The 21462-nt window shown below is 50.6% G+C and overlaps 7 protein-coding genes across 7 annotated transcripts; 4 read left to right on the plus strand and 3 right to left on the minus strand.

Annotated features, from left to right (window-relative positions):
* Positions 1 to 7724: 7724 nt before the first annotated feature.
* HD553DRAFT_323559 (uncharacterized protein) lies at positions 7725 to 9507 on the plus strand (the record flags this gene model as incomplete). Its single annotated transcript, XM_046181406.1, has 7 exons — positions 7725 to 7775; positions 8295 to 8298; positions 8356 to 8590; positions 8624 to 8687; positions 8742 to 8882; positions 9215 to 9219; positions 9438 to 9507. 7 exons carry the CDS (start codon positions 7725 to 7727, stop codon positions 9505 to 9507), a joined length of 570 nt encoding a protein of 189 aa, XP_046037051.1.
* A 325-nt stretch (positions 9508 to 9832) lies between these two features.
* On the minus strand, positions 9833 to 10555 carry HD553DRAFT_323560 (uncharacterized protein; the record flags this gene model as incomplete). Its single annotated transcript, XM_046181407.1, has 2 exons — positions 9833 to 10281; positions 10351 to 10555. 2 exons carry the CDS (start codon positions 10553 to 10555, stop codon positions 9833 to 9835), a joined length of 654 nt encoding a protein of 217 aa, XP_046037052.1.
* Positions 10556 to 10874: 319 nt separating this feature from the next.
* On the plus strand, positions 10875 to 13166 carry HD553DRAFT_310063 (ENTH-domain-containing protein). The gene is made up of 10 exons (XM_046179789.1): positions 10875 to 11064; positions 11133 to 11233; positions 11297 to 11328; positions 11387 to 11425; positions 11510 to 11521; positions 11602 to 11683; positions 11753 to 11891; positions 11955 to 12215; positions 12287 to 12571; positions 12638 to 13166. The coding sequence occupies exons 1-10, from the start codon at positions 11049 to 11051 to the stop codon at positions 13096 to 13098; spliced, it is 1428 nt and encodes a 475-aa protein (XP_046037053.1). The 5' UTR covers positions 10875 to 11048; the 3' UTR covers positions 13099 to 13166.
* A 24-nt stretch (positions 13167 to 13190) lies between these two features.
* On the plus strand, positions 13191 to 14956 carry HD553DRAFT_310066 (ubiquitin-conjugating enzyme/RWD-like protein). Its single transcript, XM_046179790.1, has 10 exons — positions 13191 to 13452; positions 13521 to 13559; positions 13629 to 13675; positions 13738 to 13829; positions 13894 to 13927; positions 13996 to 14011; positions 14086 to 14193; positions 14256 to 14458; positions 14536 to 14601; positions 14669 to 14956. Exons 1-10 carry the CDS (start codon positions 13410 to 13412, stop codon positions 14690 to 14692), a joined length of 672 nt encoding a protein of 223 aa, XP_046037054.1. The 5' UTR covers positions 13191 to 13409; the 3' UTR covers positions 14693 to 14956.
* Positions 14957 to 15020: 64 nt separating this feature from the next.
* Positions 15021 to 16954, minus strand: HD553DRAFT_341497 (stretch-activated cation channel Mid1; the record flags this gene model as incomplete). The annotated part of the gene is made up of 3 exons (XM_046182642.1): positions 15021 to 15652; positions 15727 to 16269; positions 16357 to 16954. The coding sequence occupies 3 exons, from the start codon at positions 16952 to 16954 to the stop codon at positions 15021 to 15023; spliced, it is 1773 nt and encodes a 590-aa protein (XP_046037055.1).
* A 604-nt stretch (positions 16955 to 17558) lies between these two features.
* Positions 17559 to 19164, plus strand: HD553DRAFT_310071 (ribosomal protein L14b/L23e). Its single transcript, XM_046179791.1, has 4 exons — positions 17559 to 17647; positions 18385 to 18553; positions 18631 to 18747; positions 18817 to 19164. Exons 1-4 carry the CDS (start codon positions 17638 to 17640, stop codon positions 18932 to 18934), a joined length of 414 nt encoding a protein of 137 aa, XP_046037056.1. The 5' UTR covers positions 17559 to 17637; the 3' UTR covers positions 18935 to 19164.
* A 273-nt stretch (positions 19165 to 19437) lies between these two features.
* HD553DRAFT_331351 (FAD/NAD-binding domain-containing protein) lies at positions 19438 to 21390 on the minus strand. The gene is made up of 7 exons (XM_046182014.1): positions 21177 to 21390; positions 21016 to 21107; positions 20732 to 20954; positions 20412 to 20671; positions 19922 to 20349; positions 19788 to 19860; positions 19438 to 19725 (listed from the first exon to the last, which is right to left on the minus strand). The coding sequence occupies exons 1-7, from the start codon at positions 21268 to 21270 to the stop codon at positions 19549 to 19551; spliced, it is 1347 nt and encodes a 448-aa protein (XP_046037057.1). The 5' UTR covers positions 21271 to 21390; the 3' UTR covers positions 19438 to 19548.
* Between the last annotated feature and the right edge of the window lie 72 nt (positions 21391 to 21462).

Consider the following 21462-nt stretch of genomic DNA (forward strand, 5'->3'; position numbering starts at 1 on the left):
CGTGCGTAGTCTCGTCGGGAGAGAACACGAGGATGTCGTCCAGGTACACTACGACGGACTCGTCCAGAAGGTCCCTGAACACATGGTTCATCCACCTTTGGAACGTCGCCGGAGCGTTCGTCAACCCGAACGGCATCACCAGACACTCGAACAGTCCGTATCTAGTACGGAAAGCTGTCTTCCATTCGTCCCCTTCCTTTACTCGTAACAAGTTGTACGCTCCTCGGAGGTCCAACTTGGTATAGACCTTCGCTGTCGTTAACTTATCGAGCGTCTCGGAAATCAGCGGTAACGGGGTCCGATCCTTTGTGGTAATGGCGTTCAAACGCCGGTAGTCAATACAGAGCCTGAGCTCTCCTCCCTTCTTCGGGACAAACAATACGGGACTTGCGGCGGGTGACGTCGAAGCCCTAATAAAACCTTTATCAAGGTTCTCCTTGATCCAGCGCTTCAATTCGGCGCTCTCCTTTTCGGAGTGGTTGTAGAGTTTTCCGAAGGGGGGTACTTTCCCTTCCTCTACGTCGATCGAGTGATCGAAGTCTCTATGTGCCGGCAACTCATCGGCCTTGGTCTTGGAGAACGCTCCGAGGAAAGCGTGGTACTTCTCCGGTACCACCTTCCGTAACGTCTCCATATACTCGGGAGGGTCCAGGTCTCCCGGGAAACTCTCCGCTGGCTTGTCGTCCCAATCCCATAAGTCGGGACGCCTCACCCTCTCTTCTTCTTCATCATTGGCCTTGAGGTAGGCCACTACTAGTTCTTCGGTGACCCCTCCTTTGATTCGGTCCGTCGAACGTAACTCCTTCTCCTCCGTTTCGTAATCCACGGGGGAGTATACTATTTCTTTTGCTGGTGTACATCCGTTCTGGACGCACTTATCTTCGAACGCTACTGCGCTCATTTCCCAGTCAATTCGGGGGTTGTGCTCCTTCAACCATGGTAGGCCGAGCACCGTTGTGAAAGTTCCGAGGCTACATACGTAGAAGTACGCCGTTTCGGTATGTCTACCGATACGTAGTCTAGCTTGTACCCGGTGTGTAACTGCACCGGAAGAGATCTCTCTCCCATCAATGACCAGGAGTGGTCGGGGTCGTTCTAAAGGAATGAGGTCGAATCCGTGTTGCTCGACGAATTCGGTGTCTATAAACAAACTGGTCGCTCCTGAGTCGATCATCAAGACCGTCTCCGTCGGAGTACCATTCGGGTAGAAGGTGCCGGTGACTGTAATATGAGCCTCCGGCCGAGAGGGAGAACCTATGCTGCTCAGCACCAACGGTTCTCCAGTTGCTACGTTCAAGTCATTACTCGGGGAACTCGGATGATCTGTTATTCTGTTAGGCGTCGAGAAGGCTCCAGGGAAGACCGGCTCGATGTATACCTGCGAGGACATATCCGGGAGTAATGTAGAACGTAGGACTAGGGTATATAGATGTAATAACAGATGAAAGACTATATACTACAATGATGATACAAAGTGATACAATACGATATGCTCCTTGAACAACTCCGCCGGAGTTGGTACGACTCGAGTCCGGCGTACACGCGCGTCGCTATAACACTACCAAGCTAGCTCCCTCTGGAACCTTGACCTCTTGCCAAGTTCCAGTATCCTTGACTGACTTGAGCTCCTTGTTGATGGCTTCTTGCCACAAGTCAGACCTTGAATCTTGCATGGCTGCCCTGTATGACTGAGGGTCTTCTTGTGTCTCCGCAGAGTGAACACTAGCCAGTGCCATCTCCTGCATGAAGTTGAGCCTGGGTGACCTTCTCCTGATAGGTGCCCTTGGCTTGAGTAGCATGGGATCCTCATCATCAGAGTCTTCTTCTTCCTCTGACTCTTCTATCTGTGGTGAAGGATCCCTGTAGTCCAATGGCTGATCTTGTGGGCCATTGACCACTGGTGGTGATGCTTCCTTCTGAGGTTCTTGATTTTGATCCTCCTTTTCCTCAGAAGCATCCTCAGTATTAGGTGACTTTGTACCTCTATACTGTTGACCTTCATGTTCTTGTTGTGCTCCCAGTGGAGTAGTTTTCCCTTCACTAGCTCCCTCTGGCCTCCTGAACACAACATCCCTGCTGGTGAAGGGGACATCTCTTCCTTTTTCTTGTATGACAACAAGGTAGCCCGCTCCAGTGATATTTGGATGCAGCAGTTTCCCCTTGATTGCTTTCTTGGTGGTGAGATCATTCTTGAGTCTGCCCTCCTTGGGTACTCTGTTCCACCACTCTGTTCCAAAGCGGTGAAGCTGGCCATACCGTGGCTTGTGCTTCCACATGATCTCCTCCAGAGATCTCCCTTGATACTGCTTGCCCATGTTGATGAGGGTGCAAGCATATTGCATGGCATGGAACCACCACTTGTGGTCCACCTTGGCAGCAATGAGCATGGAAGAACACATCTCCTTGAGTGTCCTGTTTGCTCTCTCTGCTGTGCCATTGAGTTGAGGTGTGTATGGTGTGGTGACCTGGTGAACTATCCCATGTAGTTGCAAGTATGGCTTCATGCCTTCCAAATACTCTCCACCACCATCTGTCCTCAGACACTGCACTTTCCTGTTGAAAGCCAGTTCTGTGATCCTCTTGAAGTTCTTGAAGCATCCTAGCACATCCATTGCTGTCTTGGTCTTCAGACCACCTATGCAGGTCAAGCCTGTCAAATCATCAATAAAGGTGACATAATAGATGTTCCCATTGATGTCTGGCTTGAGAGGTCCTGCTATGTCTGAGTGTACTATCTCCAGTGGTTCTTGAGCTGCCACTGAGATGTCACCAAAGGTGAGCCTGGTTGTCTTGGCTATAGCACAGACCTCACACTCTTCCATCTTGAAGGTAGAGGTGTCCTTGTCTGTGATGTGCAGTTGTCCTGATGCTGCAAGCTTCTTGATGGTACTGACACCCATGTGTCCTAGTCTGTTGTGCCATCCTTGTATGGTGTCCTTATCCTGGACAGTAAGGTAGAGGTCCTCTTGCTCTTCCTTTTTCTCCAATGAGCCAACATTTTCCTGTTGCTCAGACTGGATGTAGTAATCCTTCTTGAGTGGCAACCTGAATGCCCTCAATGTTCCTCCTGGACCTGTCTTGTAAACTGGAATGTTGATCCCATGTTTGCTGATCATACCACCATGTTGGGTGATATCTACATCCCATCCCTTAGCCAGTAGTGTACCTTGGCTAAGCAGGTTGGCTGGTGCATCCTCCATGAGGACCACATCATGAAGTGTCAGATGCCCTATGGCACTCTGATCTTGAGGTAACTTCATGGTGACCTTTCCACCATGCTCAGAGACAGTAGCATTTCCTGAGGCTGTCCTGAACCTCTTGGGGAAAGCTAACTTCTCTAGCTGGCTGAACACATCTTTGTTGTTGCAGATGTGGGAGCTGGCTCCAAGGTCCACAAGCCATTCTATGCTCTCTTCTTTGATTAGAGCAGATATTCTTCTTCAGAGATCTCTTGAATAGCTGCACCTGCCATATTTCTGTGCAGGGCTGCTAGATCATCTGTAGGCTTGTTGTGGTGATTGTTGAACCTGTTGTGTGACAGTCCTTTGGGTTTGTGGGTATAGCCATCTCCTATCCTAGGAGCTCTGCAATCCTTGCTAGAGTGGCCTTGTTTCCCACAGTTCCAACAAGATAAGGTTTTCTTGTTGTTTTGGTCCTTGTTGTTGTGGTTCCTTTGTTGACTTTGACCAAAGTTCCTCCTTTGCTGCCCATGACTGGCTTTCCTTACCATCATGGCAGTCTGTAACCTGACCTCATCCTGACGTTTGAAGTCAGCAATGTAGGTGTTGAACATTCCCCTGAGATCCTCAAAGGTGGAAGTAGGTTGCTTGGTGATCTCCTTGATCCTTTGTAGTGACTTCCACTCTGACTTGAGGGATTCATATGTCACAGGTAAAGCCCTGAGGAAGTAGGTGGCTTTATCCTCTTCAGACAGCTTGAAGTTGGCTGTCTGGGCTTTCAGCAATAAAGTGCTGAACAGCTCCAAGAACCTGGCTGGATCATCCCCTTCACTCATCCTGAGTGTAGTGATCCTTTCTTCTATGTCTGCCTTGTAGTTCTTGTCATCCATCTGGTGAAGCTTGGCTAGCTTATCCCAGATCTCCTTGGAAGTGTTGCATCCTGCAAGTTCCATCCTGATGCCTGAGGAGACATTGAGTCTCATAAGACCCATGACCTTTTGATCCTTCTCCTTCCAGGTCTTCCATTCCCTACACTCCTCTAGGTATAGAGAGACAATAGATGAGGGAGGTGCTACCTTTGAGCCATCCATCTCCTCAATCTCCAGAGGCCTGAGAGGTCCTGTCCTGACTTCCTCTGTTAGCACATGCAGTGCTCCATAGACAAGTGCTCCATCCTCAACTGCATTCCTCCATTGGAAGTAGTTGTCCAACCCAGTCAGGATAGGTATCCTACTGGTTGCTGAAGAGCCTGTGTTGGTAATGTCCATTGTTTGATAATGATATCCAAGACTTGTCCTATGCTGATGCTTGAGTGTCTGTGTTGCCTCAAGTCTTGTTGCTGCTTGGATGCTGATGTCCAAGTCTGATGCTGACTAGTGATCCTCTCTTGATCTAATAGTCCTTAGTCTCCAATGCTGTGAGACTATCCTATTACTGACCAGTAATATTAACCTGTCCAACTATGTCCAGTGATATCCTCTTGATGATCCTGATAGTTGAGGTTGTTCCTTTGTGAGCTAAGTCTAAGTGTAGATTAGGCCACAACTACTGGGCTCATAACCTGTTGTGAAGTAACAACTAGATCCACCAAGGTTGGTTACTTGATGTACCTAGGCAATAGTGATGATGCGTCACTATTGCTGATCTTGTCTTGTTGTGAAGATGAATCAATGTTGCTTGCATAAAAGTAAAGTAGTACATGAGAGGGGAAAGGGAAATCAGACCCAAATGGTCTGCTATATATGCTATTCTGATGAGCATGTCCCCTAGTGAACTTGCGACTAGAGGAGTCGCATAATTGCGACTCTGGTCGCATATTGCGTCTCCAGTCACGTATTTGTGACTCCAGTCACAGATGACATCACCAATATGCGACTCCAGTCGCATATGTGTGTCTCTGGTCGCATAAGTGTGACTCCAGTCACATAAGTGCGTCTCCAGTCACAACATGTGATCCTGGTCACATGTTGACCCTTTGTGCTTGAGATTGCACCTTTGAGCATCATCAATGATGTCATAGCATGCCAATCTTCAACACTCCTGGGGACCGGCTCATCAGAATAGGATTTATACAAGACCATTGGGGTCCGATTTCTCTTTCCCTTCTCATGTACTTCTTTACTTTTATGCAAGCAACATTGATTCGTCTTCACAACAAGACAAGATCAGCACTAGTAACACACCATTGCTATTGCCTAGGCTCATCAAGTAACACCTTGGTGGATCTAGTTGTTACTTCACAACAATCCGCCTAGCTGGCTCTTTGCTGTCACCAGGCTCAAGTGTGACAATCTGAGCCATGAGCTGTCTGGTGTTGTCATACAGCCTCCAGTACTCCTGCAGGGGTTGCACTGAAGTAATGAGTTATGAGTAGAAATGTAAAATATTGACTATATTTGAACAATGAATCTCAAAATGATCAAAAAGTGAGTACAGTACCAAGATATCTTACAGGAAGCGACCCATGTCAAGGATGTGGAAGATGGGAAAGCAAGTTCAAGAACACGTCATTCTCCCTGTTTGTGTGAAGGTCTTAGAGCATAGCCTGAACCTATTCAGCCCTCATCGATCTTCCATCACTAGTAACTGCTTATCAGCTATATTTCCATCACCAGGGTTGTTGTGATATCAGCCTAAGCTGATGGTGTAGCTGTTCCTTTGATGGTGTTGACTATTGCTATCTCTTGTGTGAATGACTATGTATCTGGTTGCTTGCATAAGAGTAAAGTAGTACATGAGAGGGAAAAGAGAAATTGTAAGGCCCGGGAGCGACCCCCGACGGGGATCCCCCTGGACAGGCTGACGGGACGCAGGAATGAGGCAAGGTATGGGTAGACATCTAAATGTAATAACGGATGTAGAGCTATTACAGAGGTACTAGTTCTACATCAAAACAACAATACCGAAAAGTACCCCCGGCGGGAGTCGCATACGGGAGTTGCGTACGGCGCGTCCGACGCGTCATGTGACCGCTATAACAGAAATCAGACCCAAATGGCCTGCTATGTATACTTTTGTGGGAAGGGGCAAATGGTGGCAAAAGTGGTGACAAATGGGTTGAGTCATAACTTTTCCAATGACCAATTGTGAACTGTTCACCAGTCGACCGTGATTACGTCTCCGATCACGTCTTGAGGCTGTTTTGCTATTGGTGGCAATAATCTCTCAGATTTGTCACCCAATGGCAAAAGTCCCTTACGTTTGCCACCCGATGGCATTAACGCCTCAGTGGCAAAACATTCCTTCTAGCAGGTTCCATGCTTTTGCTTCCATCTTGCATCCACTTTGCTTCCGCTTTGCTTCCTGCTTTGTGGGCGAGATTGCTTCCACATGCTGATGACTAATCATCACATGCTGATTTGCAACAAGGGTTTCATCACCAGCTGCAAAGTTGCAGCCAGGGTACAACTCATGCTACCCTTAGCCATGGTCAATTGGATCTGTGGCTTCTGCCATCCATTACGCAATACATTACACAAGGATTTTGAGCAGTGCCAAAGTTGAGGTTGTGGCTGAGCCTGCTTCCAATAGTGGGTTACCATTACATCTGTACACCTTTCATGTGGCACAAACGCAGGAGGGAAACAAGAGAAACAAGGAATACAAGGCAAGGTCTGGGTTTGAAAGAGACTTGAGATGTATGCAGGAGCAGCACAAGAAGCTACAGGCCGACAAAGGAACACATAGGGAAAATCTTGAAAGAAGCAGCACGATCCAGGATTCGCAGCGGCATAGTGGGAGAAAGAAGCTGTCTGTGCTAAGATGACAGCAAAGGAAAAGGCCGCTTGTAAACATAATATGGACATGGAAACCCAATAGAAACATGTGCCGCAGAGATTGAGGAGGATAAGAAACACAACCAGGCAAAGCAGTCAATATGTAACCTGTCATGGCAGAACCAGTTGGCCTCATCACCAAACAACTCACCACATCATTGAAGAGATTTGACATCTAGCAAAGATGGTAGGATAATGCCCAACACACAAGCACTATCTATTTGAACATGATAAACATCTGGCCAACAGAAACGACTTGCAACTGAATCAGTCACATAAAACCAAGTACTAATTGACATACAGAATGATACATATGTCAGACCAACTAGTTGGTTTGTATCTTCCCCTCCTTGGATTCCTTCTTGTCTAAAAAACATTCAGGCACAACCACAGAGACCTACTAAAATTTTGCCTTGCAATCCAGCTTGGCTTTTGCACTAGCCACATGATACCTCAAGCTGTCCACCCAGGATACTATGTAGCTGAGTCTCTCCAATCCGTTCACAAATTGCTGGCCACCACTATCCAGCCTACAAACCTTGGTCCCATTTGAGTACTGGTTGGTGTAACAGTTCATCAGAAGGTACAACAATTCAAATATTACGGATAAGAAACATTTGAGGGTTGAGCCCATATACACACCTACCTACCCGGCCCACCCTCATATCTACCACATAAGCTGCTCAGAGTTCAAAGGCCATACAACGAACGTAACACACAGTCAATCCAACCAAACACAAACATTGCATCAGCAAATTCCCTTCAAACCATGTTTGCTCTTGCTCTTGCACTCTTGATGTTTGCTCTTGCATCCTGCCGGGTTGCAAAGATCAAAGAGGAGGGGTACGGGCATACAAACAGCTTCCTGTGTTTGGGGAATGACAATGAAAAAAGAGCAAGACCTAGATGAGGGGCAGGACAAGGAACTGCAAATATATTTGGTAAGAGGGCCGGCTGCCAATTGCTTCACATCCCTTTAGTATTTTCAATCTATTCATCTTACCATTCAATCTTAGACGCAGGGACTGTATTCCAAGTTCCGGACGATGACAACATTGGAGACGATGATGATCTATAAGATCGGACCCTTACCTTGATGCCAAAGAAAAATAAGGCATACTTGGAGGGATATTGAAAGCAAGCAAAGAGTGGAGCAAAGGGAAAAGCAGAGAACACGGTCAAAGCTGCGGCGCAAGGGAGACGAATGGAAATGCAAGGACTGGGGACCAGGTGTTGTACAGCGGATGGAGGGGAAAACTGGGGAAAACTGAGTGGCTTTTGAAATTGAGAATATCAACAACATAAATAATTTACCCTTGTATGATCCTTATGCTCTCAGGCCTGTAAGCCTATGTATCTTACAAACCCTGTACTATTGACTTTGAAGTCTATTTTGATAGCCTATCTGCATCTTGTTGCCATTACATTCCTCTACCATCTTACCATAGCAAAAATGAACCCCCTCGCCAACTTCAATGAGGCTACTCAGAAGCAATCGTTTGAACATATGGCAGGGTTCTTTCTCTCTCAACCGGCAACATTCGCACTTCCCCCAAAACCATCTTCTGTTCCTGCTCCTCCTCCATTGGCAACCATCGTCTCTATACCACCACCCTATATTGCACCACCTGCCCTGTGAGCGAAAACAACCTGGTGGATCATGTCCAGTCCGACCATGAAGGCCACTTTCAACGGAAGAGGCAGTGGCAAACTCAATGGGGAGGAAAGAGGAGTGAACCATTGAGGTAGCGTTGGGGTGAGGCTCTTCCATCTTGATGTGTTTTAGTTCTTCCTTGGTTTTGCCCAACACTCATTCAAGCACAGCTTTGTCTGCAACTTGATTCATCTCGGCTACGAGAAGAAAGGCTCAAGATGGTCTAGAGCTGTCTGGAGCCAGTTGATGGCGGAGGAACCAGCTGCAGTGAAAGTAATCTCTTGAAGAATACAAGCATGATCGTGGACAGATGTACCGAAAGGGAAGAGAGATGTATCGGTATAAGCAAGTGTGCTAGAAGATCTGCCTGAAGCCCTCAACACCCTGCAAAATGGTTTCAGGATCGACCAGGATGTTGAGGAGGGCCTTGTTTGAAAGGGAGGACTGGTGGGGACGGTCGACAATATCAACCGTGATCCAGGGAAGAACAAGATGGAGACCAGGGGTCTACAGAATAGGCTCATGACTGTGTCCCATATTGATTGACCACCAAGTATATGCAATCAGTGCGATAATGAACACCAATAGAAATCACCTGTTAACAGGAAAGGTGAGTCGTGCGCTGCGCGCGCTCGCGCGGGTCTACTATAGAGAAGAGCTCTTCACGTGTACATCTATGTAGCTCTCTTCCAGATCATCATCATTCTCTCTCTCTCATCACATCACCCTGGCAGCCTCTTTGGCGCAAAAGCAGAAGTTTCCTAGATATACTTACCTCCACCAGATGGACCTCTCTGATTGACTGATCCTATAGATGATGTAGCCTAGGTTGGCAATCAACATCAGTGCTGCCATTCTAGCAGCATCTACAGTCTTTTGCTGTTCGGGAAAGGAGTGAGATTTGGTCCGGGAACGGACTAGACCTTTACTATTTACTCTGAGACCTAGGCCTCCGCTCTTCAACACAACAAATAACCCCACTCCCTCCCCCTCTCCCTCTCCCTCCCTTCGGCGGATCTCAGCCATCAAGATCTGCCTAGACGTCAATGTGCCAAGGACTGCAGCCAGACCATCTCAGTTGATACCGGTTTCGAGTTGTCCAAGCTCGTGATTCATTACGACTGTAGGTGTATCCGGTAGATATGAGTCTAGAGATCTAGAATCTACTTGTGGGGTTACAAGGAATCGGCTTCATATCACTATGTTTGTACGGCTGCCTCCGTTCACCTTCGCTTGCTGCGAACGGATTCGTCTGTACAAGATTCTGTTTCAGAATCAGAACTCTCGCTTTGCCTCCGGTGTTTACGGTCGTCACTCTTCTTTCGCAAACGACGTTCTCGTCTGGATCGTTGTGTCGGCTGCTCTTCTTTGCTCGAATACTCGACGTTTTCATCCCGCTTGTACTTGCGAACGACCTTTGCTGGTACAAGCTGGTGCTTCAACATCCCGCCATTCGCTTGCACGCCTCGTCCTGCTAAGTTTTGACCAACGACAGGGGTGACGGGCTCATGCGAGGCTTTATGAGGCTCCTCATCTACAGACGAGTCGAACGACTCTTTTCTGGGCGAATTCCCCTGCGGGGGTTCGCTCTCCGCCGCAACCGCCGTCTTTCGCTTGCGACGCTTGTTCCAGATGATGCCTCCAACGGCGATTGCGAGTAGTACAGCGATGCCTAATGAACACAACGGATCCGGACATTGATGAGCATCTGCAACGTTGATGACAAAACGAATGGACTGACCTGCAGCAGCGTAACCGATGAGCTCGGCATTGCTAATCCCTGATGTGGAGCTTGTCATGGAAGTCGCAGATGCGCTGGCACTTGAAGTACCTTCGATAGCATCGGGCTCCGTCTGTTGCTGTGGAGTTGGTAACGCATGCATGCCACCTAGCCAAAGCAGAAGGGTGAATCGAGTGTGACTGATTGCACGTCCAGGTGGCGTCATGTTGTGGAGAAGATAGAAGGAAGGGGTGTTAGTCTTTTTGGAGCAATAATAGTGTGCGCGACGAGATGATGGTTTACGGAAAGGCAAACCGCCGTCATCTTGTAGCTATAAGTGTAATCACAATACATTCGCCTCTCAACAAGACATAATGGCTGAAACATCAGCCCCTCCCACACCTGAAACGAGGGTTGTTTCAATATTCAAACAAAGGTTGGCGATACGAAACGAAACTTATCGGGTTGGGGGTCGAGCCCCACGCGCGAATGAGTCGACGCCACGCGACAACAACGAACGGTGATCGGATGCAAATGAGCTCCGGGGGTCCTAGGTCGTCAACGATCAGTCCAGCTACAGCAGATTCAGACAATTGCGATGTCGGGTCCCCTTGAAGGTCGCAAAACAAAGTGTATAGCGTCGTCAGCCACATTATTCGACATCGCTCAACCCTTGCGTTACAAGCCGCATACAATCTTATATATCCCGTATCGTTAACATGGACAAGCTCGAGGGTGAGACAGGACGAACTCCACACCGGCGGCTGACATCCAGTTAACAGTCGAGAGTAACCCCTTCTCAGAGCTCGCCAAGCAGGCTTCTCAACTTACTTTTTACGACGTTAAATCGTACTATAATCATGCACGGAACGCCATCCTCAACGTGTCGCCGATGGAGGCGAAGGTGAGTCGACTCGCTTGAGCTAATAAGGGACGAGTAGATTCCTAACTGCCGGACAAAGTCTAGGTCCGAGAAGCGACAGACCCAGACGAGCCTTGGTAGGTAAACTCGCTGGGAAGCCGTAGAGTCCGGCACGTGCTTACCGCTTGTAAACAGGGGTGCTTCTTCTACCCTTATGCAAGAGATAGCTCAAGCGTACGTGCTTCCGTTCAATATATCATGGCATCGAGACACAATACTGACATGACCCAGTCTTGCGTGACATCACCGCCACTACAGCACACACAACCTGCAAGTCTGATCAACACCTCTTGCAGAACGCAATCCAATTGGAAGATCGGGGCTCATCGCAATCTGTTCTTGATACATAGCCAACACTTCAACGAGATCTTGCCCTTGATCTGGTCGAGGTTTCACGAGAGCGAGGCTAGGCAATGGAGACAAATTTACAAGGTCTGCATATTGCGTGTATCCAGTTTCTGTTCAGTCAGATCTGATTCGAGAATGACTTTCCTGTCACAGGCCTTGACATTGCTAGAATACCTCGTCAAGAACGGTTCCGAGAGGGTGGTCGACGATGCGCGTGGGCACATTGCCACTGTCAAGATGCTCAAGAACTTCCAGTACACCGACGAGAAGGCCAAGGATCAGGGCATCAATGGTGAGACCGGATATTACTTGCTTGCGATGAGTAGCTGACCGTCATTCGCCCTCTCACCAACAGTTCGTAACCGAGCAAAGGAAATTGTCGAGTTACTATCCGATGTGGAGCGAATCCGAGCCGAACGCAGGAAGGCCAAGGCTAACAAGAACAAGTATGGTGGAACCGGTAGCGACGGTTCAGGCGGTGGCTTTGGCGGGTCTGGCTCGCGGTATGGTGGATTTGGCAGCCAAGATGTTGGACGCTATACCACCGGGTCGAGCGACCGGTATTCTAGTGGAAACACTTACGGCCAGAATCGCCGATCGGAGTTCGATTCTTCAGGCGAGTTCATCTTTGGCATCGCTGCTGACCACCCGTTCACTGAGCCTTCTGTTTTACGTGACGCTCCACAGATGTTTATCGGTCTACCGAATCTAGAGGGCAGCCCGAGTATGACGAATATGATGCCGGGGATGATGACGACCGGCTTCCAACCGGTCGCAGTCAGGCTCCTCCACCCAGAGCGACCCACACGAAAGCCAGCGCTTCGACCTCGCGTGCTTCAGCTCCCCCTGCGGCACCTCCTAAAGAGGTCCAGAAACCGGTCGTTCAAGATCTCTTCGACTTTGGCGACGATGAGAATACACTTCCGGTCATGACGAGTGCTCCCTCGGCGCAAGCGACCAAGCAGGATGAAGGTATATATACGCGCCGACATCATTGACCGTGCTTGCGAAGTCGCTAACATTACCACTCCTTTCCAGACGACTTTGCCGATTTCCAGGGTGCTGCATCTCCCGCTCCACCGCAAGTTGCTCCGAAATCATCATCAGGTGCTGGTATGAACCTGTTCGACCTGCTTGATTCTCAGCCCGTGTCTAAGCCTTCGGTCGGAGCCTCCTTGATGAGCCCGCCGGTGCGAGCCACCACTACGTCCGCCCCGCCCGCAAGCAATCGCCCTGTCGCCCCACCAAATGGCGGGAGTGACGGCTTCAAGGGCGGTTTCGACGATTTGTGGACAACTAGCTTGGCTGGCGTGGGCGGGCAGCAGAACAACAACAACAACTCGAACAGTGCCAAAAAGTCGATGTTGGATCTCGACCGAGAAAAGACCATGAACAGCCTCTGGAACGCTCCCAGTTCAAAGCCTGCGAATACCGCGGGACAGGTTACAAACAGCAACGCAGGTTCTAGTAAGAGCGTGTTTGACGATCTTTTAGGATGAGGTGTGGCTTCTGCGAGATGTAACATTTGTATGGATCTAGATGCTTGTGATGAATGGATTGCGAATTGCGGTCGCTGAACAAGTACGAGTCTCTGTGAATCTTCGTAAACGTCGCCCCGCCGATCGGAATCAGCTCGCGTGATCGAGCGATCAGCAGTTGGGAGAGCAGGTACCCGTCCACACAACTTGACCCTTGTGACAATCTGATTGCCATCTTACCTATCGAGACGCTGTCCTGCACAAGTAAAGCCACAACAAGACCATACTGCCACAGATCTACTCGCCAAAGTTGAGCAGCTGAGCCTGTCAAGATGTCCGACGCTCGACTACGAAGATGCAGGAAGGAGATTGCCGGTGGGTCATCTTCTCTTGAGAGCAATTGTAAAGCCCCTCCGTCAGGATACTCATCCGCTTCCCGCCAGCCTGTCAGAAGGATCAGGTATCTGGGATTACGGTCGACAGTAAGATACTTGGCTAAGATCTCTCCAGCAATCGAGAGGATGCTTATATCAGTTTCATTCGGTGTACAGTGGTCGACAACTTGCCAACTCACTTGCGCGGTACCTTTATCGGTCCTGTAGGTTCCTCGTAGCGATTATCATCTCTGCAAGAGGGGCAACTTAGTGGCTCCCATGACAGGAAAACTCGCCTTATGAAGGAGGAAAGTACGAGGTGGATATCGTCATTCCGGATACGTACCCCTTCTCTGCCCCGAAAATGCGTTTCATTACGTGAGTTTGAAGAGCTCTAGGCTGTTGGCCCCCGGCGCTCATTGTGCTCCTGCCATCCATTTAGCAAACTTTATCATCCGAACGTCTCGTCTGTCACCGTAAGTTCGTCGAGCGAAGCACTCAATAAGGCGGGTAAGCTGACGCCTTGCATGGTTTGACGATATAGGGAGCGATCTGCCTTGGTGAGGGAGGGAGCCGGTCTTTTCTTGAATACGTACCAAACCTGGAGACTGACACCAGTCGCTGTTACGAATAGACATTCTGAAGAGCAATTGGAGTCCCGTCCTTACTCTGAAGAGCACCTTGATCTCGTTGCAGAGCTTGTTGACCGATCCTCAGCCAGATGATCCGCAAGACGCCCAAGGTGAGTACCTCGAAGTATTGCTTCATATCCTTTCAAGCTCATGGCGAATTTCCACGTTACAGTGGCTGGACATTACAAGAGGGATAGAGCATCGTTTGACGAGACGGCAAGGCAATGGGCCGTTCAATACGCAGGTGCTCCCGGAGGTCCTGGCGAAGCGAGTGCGGTTGGCAGTGCCGCGACAGAAAAGTCGAAAGCGGAGCGGGCCGGTCTGTCGCAAAAAGACGTCGACAAGTTTGTCGGTTTGGGATTTGACGAGCCAACTGTGAGTATCCGCATACGTGCATGAGATACGGACAGAGCATCGGCCTCGCATACTGATCGATGCGGGAGCTATCGAAGGTGATTCGAGCCTTGTCGGATCTGAATTACCGGGGGAACAACGTGAACAACATCAGTGACAATGCTGTGAGTTTGAAAATTTGACACGTCGCTATGCTCGATCTGACTTTCCGATGCTGACAATACGTTACAGGTTGTTGAAGCCTTGCTCTCATAAGATGACCGTCGGTGCAACGAAGTGGTTGTCGAGTGAGCCGCATGAGATCGGTTGTTCTCCTGCACACTTGTAATAGTCACGAGCAAGCTGTCTTTCCGAGATACATGTATCCAACGATGTTGACCGCTATATACCCTTTTCACCTATCGAGCGTGGTTTTCAGCGGCTCGATGCCATGTCGTGGCCACGGAGGGATGGCATCGTTTCATCCCTTGCATTGGTCAGACGCCAACCTCGTGATCGCCTTCGAATGTACTCCAGTTGTCGGCGAAATCGTATCACAAGATTCTTTGAGGGTATGATTAGGCATGTAGTTTACACATCTATTTTACAATTGAAATCCGTTGCACCAAACATTGCCCCACATGTCAGCGCCTCCGTCAGTCTCGCCCTCACACCGCCCACGATCTTCCTTGTCAGGACCGCAGTATGCGTAACTCTGATTGGCCGTGATACCACGAAGAGGGCAGCGGAACCCGAGAAAGACGGGACATTTGCGGTCGACCCTGCGGCAATTGTCCAAGCAGGGGAGAAGTTCCTCGTACGGATACGTCGGTTGCGCGGAAAAGGGTGTCCTCGGGTTGTCGAGTGCTCGCCTCGTCGCCATAGGGATCGCATCGCCCTTGTACTGTTCATTTGCCATCATCTGGGTCCGTCCGTCCGACGCATCGATTTGAGCACGGGACGCACATCGAGGCAAGATCGAGCGACAGAGCCATTCCCTATATTCGTCGAAACAATCCGCACACGTGCTGACAGGCGAGAAAAGGTCTCTGCCACATGCCGAGGAGAGCAAGGATGTCGAAAACCCGTTGAGCGATGCGCTCAGGACGTCTTCGAGGTGACTCTCGAGCGAAGTGACGATCGGGTACGGCTTGTCCGACGACACGTTCAGCGGCGCCGCATAAGCGATCGACGGACAGAGGCCGAGTCCGTGTACAAGAGGGCAAGGGAATGTGGCTGTCGTCGAGATCATGGTCGATAAGAAACCGACCTTGATCACGCGATCGCTTGGTGCATGGTCGCCAACTCACCTTCCTTTGTGACCATGTTGATCGGACCATGTATCGTACCGCGACTCGGACTGTCACCAGGTTCAACAATCCACGAAGTATAGTTGGTGGCGTCTGAAACCAAGCCTTGTACGACCCAATCCCATCGCCAACCTGCTGGACGTTGAATAAAGGAAGCGGTCGCTTGAGCCGTGCTTGTTTCAAACTCTTCCGTGCGCGAGTCGTTGCGTAGAATGTCTGCAAACCCGGTCAAGTCGGTCGTCTCGTTCACCCTGCGGTATATGGCACACATGCTAGCGCTTAATAACGTAGGTCCTCCCGCTGCCGCCCAGGAGGCGGTCTCGAGCATGATCGGGTACATCGGCCGAGCCTGGTATAACGGTTTGGCGTCCACATCCGGCACGTCTATCTTTTGGGGAAAAGGCGAGAAGAGCGTGTAGTTTGGGTAAGATGGCACGTCGCGATACTCGTCGAGCGGTTCGAGGACAGGTGACATGATGAGGGCCTGAGTGTCTGTCGTGTCGCCGAGTAGAGGCAAGTCGGGTGCCACGGAGTGTAGAGGTGCTGTTCGGACAGGAGTCGATGGAGAGGCATGTCATACAAATTAGTCGGGCTGCCTTGTGATAATTTCCGTAGCTGTCAATTACCGACCTCCGACACGCAGACCGACCTCTGCGTCTATGGAATCGCCCTGCTCTGCAAATATTCCGACTAGGCCGCCATCACCCATCCAGCCCGTCCAATTGGCAAAGCCCGCGTTGCCTTCCAGCTTGATGTCCCAAACATATTGCCCCCTGAGCACTTCTCGAACGTGATTGGCGTTCGCCTTGTTTGAGAACCCGGACGAACGGTCCAGCTTCGAGTCGGCAGAGAGATACGTCTCGTCCCGCGGCGAAAGAGACGCTTGATCGCCGGCATCATCTGTCGTCGTCGAGAGTGACGTGCCGTTTGAGACCAGTATAGTTGGGTACTGCGTCGAGGATGAAAGGGAGCAGACGTTGATGGTTACGTAGAGCTGTTGGTCCATCGACACTGGCGGGATTGCGATGTAGACGGTAGCATTGTTCCGTACGCCCACGTCTGCTGCCGAGGTCACGTTCGGTGCGGGCTCGTGTATCGAAAGCAAACGAGGTAGTGCTTCTAGAGTGATGGTCTGGTGAGGAGGCGCCGCCGCCGCAGCAGCTTCGACTGCGCCGTACGCTAGGGACAACCAGACGAAGATCCGGACCACCTGAACGGACCATGTCATGGCATGTGGAAGAGACGAATGGCAACGTCGATTCCGTCGTGTATCGTCCTGATGTACTTTTGTGATCTTGAAACTCGACATTCAAAACAACCACGACCTTGATGACGATGTCAAGTCAAGAACGGACACACAGGAATTGCCATCCATGTCCGCCTTGGTTACGCAATGTCGATAGTTGTCGATAGTTTGTCGATAGTTTGTCGATGGTTTGTCGATGGTTGTCGACACTTACGTAACCCTCGACAACTATCGACAACTGTCGACAAACCATCGACAAACCTTCGACAACTATCGACAATCTATCGACAAAGTGTCGACAACTATCGACACTATCGACAACCATCGACACGCGCGACACGCTTACGTAACCCAACTGTCGACAACCATCGACACTATCGACAAACTATCGACATTTGCTTACGTAACCATCGACAAGTGTCGACAAGACATTTCCACTTACGTAAATACTGAAAAAATGTGAAATGAACAAAGTGTGAACTTGCGCTTTTGCTCTTTTTTCTCTTGAATCTTCTTTAGCGCAGATTCTCAGATTCTCAGATTCTCTCAGAGTCGTCGTGTTCAATTCTGCCCAAGTTGTCGACAAACCGACATCGACGTCAGCGTACGTGCGACCGCTTTCTGCCCTTACCACGACAACGATTTCAAGCTAGAGTTCGGTAAAGATGTCCAAGAGTACGTATCTATCTAGATCACGAGTCGACGGAGCAGAGCAAACGGCAGGGCAGAGGCAAGGAAAGGGACATGGAATCGGACAGGACCGAATCGACAATGGCAGGCAGGACCTTTAGTGTGGCCGTACGGGACAAGGCAAAGATGAGATGAGAACGGATGGACATGGCAGGACAGATACGGCGAGATGGAATGGTCAAGATGACACGAAACATCTGCCAGCCGAGTGTCAATGAGAGAAGCCTCCAGGCCGGCTAGATGGGGATATACGTCGCACACCACATCTTCCGCCATGGATACTGCGTGGGTGGCAGGACATTCAGATACGACAGCCGCAAGACCGATGGAGAAAGGTCGTGCAATTCAAGTCGAGATATCGCTTCATCCGGTCATTGCTGGTCCGACAACATCCGCTACAACAACACCAGTCATTCCCGTCCGAAACGACGTGTGATCGATTTCGATTCTGACACACTGCGACAACGCATACCTCGCTCCGGTCTGAAACGACTAGGATACCAGTTACCTTGTCCACCTCAACATCTTGTCCTCTCCTGGAAGCATTCCGCCGCCCTACCTTTGAATCTCGACGACACACACAACCATCGCCTCACGACATCTCGACCGACCAATGCCCTCGATGCCCTGCCCAGATGCTCTGCTCTCGCTTCATCGACTCGTCAGTTGAGCGACGTTCCTGTCCTGACACCGATTGCCTTTTTCGCAACATCTCCTTGCAGCCGCCGCCACCGGATCCAAGTACCGCATGTCTCTCGCCCTCCCCGTCGGAGCGGTCATGAACTGCGCCGACAACTCGGGTGCCAAGAACATCTACGTTATCTCGGTCGTTGGATGTGGAGCCAGGTTGAACAGGCTTCCCGCTGCCGCTGCCGGTGACATGGTCATGGCGTGAGTCGATGGGGTTCGGAGAGTAATGGCGCATATCACTAGGACCTGTCGAACTGATCCACTACGCCCCGCGACAGTTCCGTCAAGAAGGGTAAGCCCGAGTTGAGGAAGAAGGTCATGCCTGCTGTTGTCGTCCGACAGAGGAAGCCTTGGAGGAGAAGGGATGGTGTCTTCCTCTACTTCGAGGACAACGCGTGAGTAAGAAAGTTGTCACTTCTGTCCAGGACACGATGTCCTGACCGCCACTCCATCGTTCCTCACAGCGGTGTCATCGTCAACCCCAAGGGAGAGATGAAGGGATCCGCCATCACCGGACCCGTCGCCAAGGAGTGTGCCGACTTGTGGCCTCGTATCGCTTCCAACGCCGGTACCGTCGTCTAAGCGCGTCTGCTTTGCGCTGGATTCGGGGAACGACGTTGCGGAGTGGTTGGTTGGATCGGAAGATCGTCAAGGGGGATGTATTGTAGCTTTCGCAGAAGGGAGTCGTATACAATAACCTCTGCACACCCATCAACGCTTTGAGCTCGGTTAGCTGCACGTGATGATGCTCGCAAAAGACAATGGCGGTCGGGATTTGGACAAGCCTCCCTTTCAGAAAGTGGGCGCATCTGAGTCGACTGCATTCGAATCTTTGTGGCACTCGGTGTTGAGGTCAACGCCGCGAAAATACAGAGACCGTGCATCTATCGCATAACAGCAAGTCCCCGTGAAGGTCTCGATCCACTTGAGCGGTAGCTGTTCAACCTCCTCTCCGACCTCCCCATTCATGGAATCGACTGAGAAAACGAGAATGCACCTGTCGTCGCTACTGTTGAGCCAGAACCAGATCCCGAATAGGATCCAATGACCAATGTGTCTTTACTGTTTTCGGGGGGCAGTTACCATGGAATCGATACGAGAGTGGATTTGATTGGGCTCGTCGGGTATGCAGCTGCGACACGGCGGTATATTCCTTTTATCATGTCGACCTGTTTACATTTGCACGACCTCTATGTTCACGATGGCACAACGCTGGGCACGTAGGTAGGGGGGATGAGACCACGAGGGCCGTACCAGTTGCCAGGCAGAGAGTACTTGAAGTACGCGTACGGGAAGACGTTGTTGACCAGGGGCATGAACAGCCGGCTCGGCTTGCGCTGGTCGATACCGAACTTGCCAAAGGTCTCCATAGGCTGAAAAGAGAACACGATTCAGCTGTCTCTTCTCCTTATTTGAGACCGTCAGAGCTACTCACTGCCTGGGTGTATCCACTGAACTCGGCCAGGAGCACCTTGTCGCTCGCCACGGTCAAGGGACAGGAGGCGTAGCTAACCAAACACGTTGAACCCTCAGCATGGTCAAGCCCATATCACAGTCAAGCGAGCTCACCCGTTGTATGCCGCCTCGCCGATCTTTCCAGTCGCCATCAAGCGCGACAGGTTCTCGGTCAGGACAGGAGCCTCGGCGGTGATGGCCGCGGCAGTCTTGCTGGTGGGCAGACTGGAAGCATCACCGAGGGAAAAGACGTTGGCAAACTTGGTCGATTGCAGAGTCGCCTTGTCCACGTCTACCCATCCTGCAGCATCAGCAAGGGGGGACGACTTGATAAAGTCGAGGGGTCCCATGGGCGGCACGACGTGCAAAAAGTCGTATGATCGCTCGATCTTCTTCTTGTCGCCTGTAGTCTCCTGGAAGACGGCGACTTGATCCTTTTCCCTGACTTCGACAAGGTTGGCGTTGAAGGTAGCATCAAGCCCGCGTTCCTTGCGAAGAGCGTCGAGGGGTTTGTTGTAGTAAGGAATACCGAACATCACAGGCTGCGGCGGGGTCCGGTTCAGTCGTCAAGTCTTGAAGCTAGCATATGCTTCAGCTCGCTCACCAGACCAGTCACGAACTCGCTCTTGATGGCATCGCCCCGACCAGTCTTCTGCCATCTGTCCCAAGACATGTGGAGCATCTTTTGGGGAGCGCCGGCACATTTGACGGGTCCGAACGGCTGGGTGAAGATGGCCTTTCCGTTCTTGAGACCCTCGATGAGGTCCCACGTCTTGTCACAAGAGTCGTAAGAGTAGATACTGGCGACCTTGGAAGAATAGGGGTTGGCAAGGGCCTCGGGCAAACCCTTGACAGCGTCGAACTCTATGCAGATAGTCAGCTTGTAGTCGGTGTGTCGAGTTTCAGATCAGGAGTATAACGCACTGCTCTTCAGACCAGGAGCCACGACGAGGTAGTCGTACTTGACAGTGTCACCATTTTCAAGAGTCAACGAGTTGGAGCTGGGGTTCAAGGTCTTGGCGTTCGAGGCGAGGTGTGCAAAGTGAGGCGCGACGAGCGACTCCATGGGACGGGCAAACTCTTCCTTGGACCGCATTCCAGCTCCGACAAGGGTCCAGCCAGGTTGGTAGTGATGAGTTTTGGCTCCCTGTACTCAATAACCGGTAAGTATCCGTCTGACATGAGCAGGTGGCAACGCGAGCACTCACATCGACAATCGCAATATCGCCCTGTGCGAGCTCTCGACCGTCCGCCTTGAACTTGTTGTAGAGCTGGTTGGCGACAGCTAGACCTCCGGCGCCTGATCATGTGACAAAGGTCGATGCTGTATCAGTACTCCGCTACGAAAGATGAGCTCATTCGTACTGACCAGCACCGATGACCACGATCTTGTGCTTTCCGGCACTCAATGGCGCGGCGTGAGTCGAAGCGAATCGAGCAGTGTTCAAGAGAGCAGAAGCCATGTTTTTGAATGAAGAGCGAACCGTACAGAAGGTGTTGCACCCGCAGAGTTTTCTGGATGGTCCGATGATGCAGGATGATCATCCACAACAATAATATCGGTCGTGACCCTTACTCAACCCGTTGAACCCGTTGAAGCGTCTTCGACTTTTCGGAATCTCCTTCTCTCCGGTCGAATCCGGTTCTCGATCGCG

This window comes from Filobasidium floriforme (genome assembly GCF_021052385.1).
Source record: "Filobasidium floriforme strain CBS 6241 chromosome Unknown HD553scaffold_9, whole genome shotgun sequence".
Taxonomy (NCBI): Eukaryota; Fungi; Basidiomycota; class Tremellomycetes; order Filobasidiales; family Filobasidiaceae; genus Filobasidium; species Filobasidium floriforme.